Source organism: Meleagris gallopavo, unplaced genomic scaffold, assembly GCF_000146605.3.
Source record: "Meleagris gallopavo isolate NT-WF06-2002-E0010 breed Aviagen turkey brand Nicholas breeding stock unplaced genomic scaffold, Turkey_5.1 ChrUn_random_7180001913080, whole genome shotgun sequence".
NCBI lineage: Eukaryota > Metazoa > Chordata > Aves > Galliformes > Phasianidae > Meleagris > Meleagris gallopavo.
The window spans coordinates 9,646-15,223 of record NW_011175981.1 but is presented as its reverse complement, the minus strand read 5'-3'; the positions used below and the strand labels follow the sequence as shown (position 1 = coordinate 15,223).

Below are 5,578 nucleotides of genomic sequence, written 5' to 3'. Positions count from 1 at the left end.
CCCAAAAGGAAACCTCCAACCTCTGTCCAACCTCTATCCCAAAAGGAAACCTTCAACCTCTACCCCAAAAGGAAACCTTCAACCTCTACCCCAAAAGACCTTCAACTCTACCCCAAAAGGAGACCTTCAATCTCTGTCCCAAAAGGAGAACCTTCAACCTCTACCCCAAAAGGAGAACCTTCAACCTCTACCCCAAAAGGAAACCTTTAACCTCTACCCCAAAAGACCTTCAACTCTACCCCAAAAGGAGACCTTCAGTCTCTACCCCAAAAGACCTTCAACCACTGTCCCAAAAGGAAACCTCCAACCTCTGTCCAACCTCTATCCCAAAAGGAAACCTTCAACCTCTACCCCAAAAGACCTTCAACTCTACCCCAAAAGGAGACCTTCAGTCTCTACCCCAAAAGACCTTCAACCACTGTCCCAAAAGGAGACTTTCAACCTCTACCCCAAAAGGAAACCTCCAACCTCTACCCCAAAAGACCTTCAACCACTGTTCCAAAAGGAGACCTTCAACCTCTGTCCAACCTCTACCCAAAAAGGAAACCTTCAACCTCTACCCAAAAGGAGAACCTTCAATCTCTACCCTAAAGAAGACCTTCAGACCTTCAACCTCTGCTCCTGAAGGAGAACCTGCAGCTTCTCAAAAGACCTTTATCCTCATCCTGAAGGAGTGATTCATGCCCAAAATCTCCAATTCTGCACCCAAAGGATAAGCAACCTTGTACGCACAAGAGAACAGGAAAATCCCCCCTCCTCCCCCCCCATCGTCCCCCCCCCCAAATTTTGCACCTTAAACTCATGCCCCATCTTTTGGGGGCAGAGCTGGCTCACCCAAACCTCCATGTTGTTATTGATGGTGATGAAAGCTTCACGGAAGAAGACAAAGACAGCCACAGCAGCTGGAATCCCATCGTCCCGACACTCGCTGACCTCCACCACCACCTTGAACCAATGGGGCGACCTCTCGTCGCAGAGGGCGGCTATTTTGTAGGTGCCACTGTCGGGCAGCCTTCCTCCCACCCCGTCAAACGTGGTCACGGAGGCTCCAGGAGAGATCTGACATCGTCCCTCCTGCTTGAGGCATCGTTGTTTCCCTTCCCGAGCGACGCAGACCTCATCTGGGGGACAACGGGTGGCCTCGCAGGTGAGTCCCTGTGATGGGTGGCAGTGGCATTTCGTGGTGCAGTTGTTGGAGGTGATGATCTCACCCGCCTGGAAAGGAAGAACTCCGAGGTTAATTAGTCCTTTATCCCTGTTTCCCCCTGTTTTTTCATGCTTTTGAAAGGGGAAAGAGGTCCCGTGTGTGGGAAGAATAAAACTAGGCTGAAGGGGAGAAATTTGAGCAACTTGAGAAGTGAACCGTTCTCTGCAGCATCAAGAAGAAAAGGACTTTCAGCCTCTAACCCCAAAGGAGACCTTCTACCACTATCCCAAAAGACCTTCAACTTTAATCCCAAAAGGAGACCTTCAAACTACCCCAAAAGACCTTCAACCTCTCACCCAAAAGACCTTCAACCTCTCACCCAAAAGACATTTGAACTCTTATCCCAAAAGAAGACCTTCAACCTCTACCCCCAAAACAAGATTTTTAACCTCCATCCCAAAAGTCTTTCAACTTAAATCCCAAAAGAAGACCTTTCACCTCAATCTCAAAAGGAGATCTTTGGCTCCTGTCCCAAAGGAAGACCTTCAACCTTAATCCCAAAGGGAGCCCTTCAGAGGTCCAGTGGAGCAAAACAGGCATTTTAGGACGCTGTTAATTGCAAGATTTTGGAGGTTTCTCCCTAAAATGAAACTACAACCCACCTCACTGAGTCCAAAAACCGGTTGCGTTGACTCCATGGGTCATCCAGCTCCGTCAAAGATTGAATTCCCAAATATGGGACAACCCATGGCATCAAAGACCAAAACCCAAACCCTTTCCATCAGCCAAATGGGACAACGCACGTCAGCGAAGACTGACACCCCAAATCCATCACAGCATTGAGATGGGACATCCAAGAGCTGACACCCCAAATCCATCACATCAGTTTGATGGGACAATCAGCCCTATAAAGGATCGTGTCCCTGAACCCATCACATCATCAAGATGGGACATTTGATCCCATCAAGGACTGGCACCCCAAATCCATCACAGCATTGAGATGGGACAACCAGCCCTATAAAGTTTCGTGTCCCTGAACCCATCGCATCATCCAGATGGGACAACCCGTGTCATCAAAGATTGGTGTCCCAAATCCATCACAACATCAAGATGGAACATTTGATCCCATCAAGGACTGACACCCCAAACCCATCACATCAGCTTGATGGGCCAACCAACCCTATCACGGATCCCATTTCATCAATACAGGACAACCTTCTCCATCCACAACCAACCCTCCTCCCCCCTCCCCCCGCCCCCTCCCTCAATAATTTCATTCCACCAGACTCGGAACGACCCCCCCCACCCTACGAATCTCCGACGCCATCCCCATCCCAAACCTTTCGGGTCCACCTCACCTTGAGATACCTCCCCTGGTGGACGCAGCCACACTTCTCCAGGGACACACAGGAGCTGCCGTCGAAGAGGAAGCCATCGTCACATTGACATCCCTCAAAGCATGGCCAACTGCACGGGGTTGGCACGGAGAGACTGGCACAGGTGAAGTCACAGGTGCGGGTGCAGAGCTCGTAGTGGCTGTGGGGTGGGCAGGAGAGGGCTGGGAAAGAGGGAGAAATTGGGTTTTGTTTTGTTTTGTTTTTATGGTAAATCCAATTTGGGTGATGGGAAACCCCCCAGTTTGAAAGCCAAGGGTATGTCGTGGATTTGGGGGTGGTCTGCAAGGCGAACTTGGGGTAGCTCGTGGGTTTTGGAGAAGGTCTGTGAGGGTTGATGGGATTTTTTGTGGGTTTGGGGGAAGGTTTGAAAGCATTTCGGGGTGATGTCGTGGATTTGGGGGAGATCTGAAAGCATTTCTGGGCTGTTTCCTGCAATTTCGGGGCAATATTTGAAAGCACTTCGGGTGATCTCGTGGATTTTGGGGAAGGTCTGAAAACATCTGGGGGCTTTCTAATGGATTTTTTGAGAATATATGAATGTAACCTGTGTGATTCTGTGGGTTGTGGGGGAGGCCTGAAAGCATTTCTGCTCTATTTCATGGATTTTGGGGGGAATATTTGGTAGCATTTTGGACAACCTCGTGTATTTTGGGTAGGATTTGAAGAAGTTTGGGGCAACCTGATGGATTTTTGGAGGGGATTTGGAAACATTTCTGTGAGATCTCATGGATTTTGGGTGGAATATTTGGAAGCATTTTGGTCCATCTCAAGGATCTGGGGGAAGATTTGAATGCAATTTGTGCGATCCCGTGGATTTTAGAGGAGGTTTGCAAACGTTTTGGGCCACCTCTTGGATTTTCGGGGAATATTTGAAAGCATTTTGGTCAATCTCGTGGATTTTGTGGCAGGTTTGAAAGCATTTCTGGGCTATTTTGTGGATTTGTGGGAACATTTGCGTAACCTCAGGGATTTTGGGGAAGGTCTGAAAGCATTTTGGGGCCGTCTCATGGATTTTGGGGACTATTTGAAAGACCTTCTACACCATTTTGTGGACTTTCAGGTGGAGCTTGCAAACGTTTTGGGATAATCTCATGGATTTGGGGGATGATTTAAGGAAAAAGAAGCGATGCACGGTTTGGTGCTGACAATCCATGCAACGTCTTGCTCCAAATATCCAATATTTCCCCCCCAAAACAGCAACGACAGCAACATAAAGAGCCCGAACTGAGAAATTCCGCTGCAGGGAAATACGGATCAAGAGGAAAAACGGGACCTGAGCTTTTCTCTTGGGGATACTTAGGGGATAATTTGGGGATCTTTTGCACCACTTACGGCAAAACGCCGCCGTTCTCCACCCTCCAATCTCAGCACCAGCAGCTTGGCAAGCAGCAGTGTAAGCCTGCAGGCTGTGGCACAAAGCATCCCTTGCCCCACTGGCAGCACAAACATCGTGGAGGCAATGCTGGAAATACTGCACCGGGTTCACCCGATGGTGGCACGACCCAAAAGGCCCCGTTGGGTCGCTGATGATGCCACATTTATCCCCGCTTCCGTACGGAGCGACGGCGGCAGCATCGCACGAAGGGCACGGCTTCCCGTCGCAACCTTCGGTGCAACCGCCGTCAGCTGAAGGTGTTTTCCAAGAGCTGACGAATTCCTCCGTGCTCTTGGCCGGGGATCCATCGGGGAGCAGGAAATCGTCACCGGGATCTCCATTAAAGTTGCCCCCCAGTCCACACACGCGACCCAGGTAAGCCTTGGGGATGGTGACCAGCAGATACGTGGCTGCGTTGTAGAGCAGACGGAGGCCTGAGGTCGTTTGCAGGACGAGGTTGGTCCCCTCTTGCCCAACTTGGAGCTTTTGGTCCTCCAACGCCAGCGGCAACGTGAAATGCTCACCGTCCACCTGGAGCGTGCAATCCGTGCAAGGTTTGTGCGCCCACCTTGCAACGTTGCACCGTTTGCATGCGCGTGTTGCGATGCTGCAAGGTTTGCACGCCCCGGGATGCAACGGGGAGGTTTCTGCATGCATGCATACACGCGCCAGGAGAATGTGGGTTTTTTGCAAGCACCAGGGGATTTTTGCACTCATGCACGCACCAGGAGACTTTTTGCAAGCATGGGTGACCCTACATGCACGCATGCATGCAAGGAGGCGGTGTTTTTTGCAAGCATGGATGCAATCCAGAAGGTTTGCATGCACGCATGCGTGCACCAGGAGGCTTTTTACCAGCGTGGGTGCAACTGAGAGATTCACACACATATGGAGGATGTTTTCTTGCAAGCAGAAGGGGATTTTTGCACTCATGCATACACGCACCAGGAGACTTTTTGCATGCGTGGGTGCAACTGAGAGGCTCTACACGCACGCATGCATGCAGCAGGGGATTTTTGCACACGCGCCACGCAGACCTTGCCCCAAGCATTGCTCCCGACTCACCATCACCTCCCAGCGCCGTCCTTGCTCCATGCTGACCGTGTAGCCATAGATGCTCACTGTCACCTTCTTCACCAGCGCCACGTTGGCCCGTCCCCCTCCGTCGTGCTCCAGCAGCACCGAGAAGTTGGCCAAACCGCGCTCAGGTTTGCAGACTTTGGCCAGCACGTAGCTGCAGGAACCTCGCAGGTCGAAGGCTCTACCATCAAACGTCACGTAGTGGGGGTCTCCTGAGACCACCAAGCGCCCGTAGCCGGCGGGGTGACACCCCAGCACCCCATCCTGCACCCTGCACTCCTCGTGGGCGCCGCAGGATGCCGGCCTGCACTCCGTCACCCCGCCGGCTTTGCAAACGCAGAGCTCCTGGCACGAAGAGTAAAACTCTGAGCCCTTCTTGTAGTAGAGGCCGCGGTGTTCGCAGCCACAGTCGGATGCTGGGACGCATTCGGAGCCGCTGAGGATGAAGCCGACGTCGCAGAAGCAGCCCTCGGTGCACGGGGCTGATGTGCAGCCCTGGGGGAGGGCGTGGGGACGGCAGGTGGGAGGGCAGGCAGCACCGCAGAGCTCGTAGTGAGCGTGGGGAGGGCAGACGGGGGC

General features: G+C 52.1%; 1 protein-coding gene across 1 annotated transcript in view; it reads right to left on the bottom strand.

The window, feature by feature from the left end:
- Positions 1-37: 37 nt before the first annotated feature.
- LOC104916533 (IgGFc-binding protein-like) overlaps positions 38-5,578 on the bottom strand; it is a 12,979-nt gene continuing 7,438 nt past the window's right edge. Inside the window, exons 7-10 of the mRNA XM_010727571.3 lie at positions 4,985-5,577; positions 3,877-4,450; positions 2,506-2,705; positions 38-1,215 (exon numbers count right to left, since the gene is read on the bottom strand). Coding sequence (XP_010725873.2) covers positions 679-1,215; positions 2,506-2,705; positions 3,877-4,450; positions 4,985-5,577 — 1,904 coding nt within the window. The 3' untranslated portion in view covers positions 38-678. The remainder of the gene's footprint in view (positions 1,216-2,505; positions 2,706-3,876; positions 4,451-4,984; position 5,578) is intronic.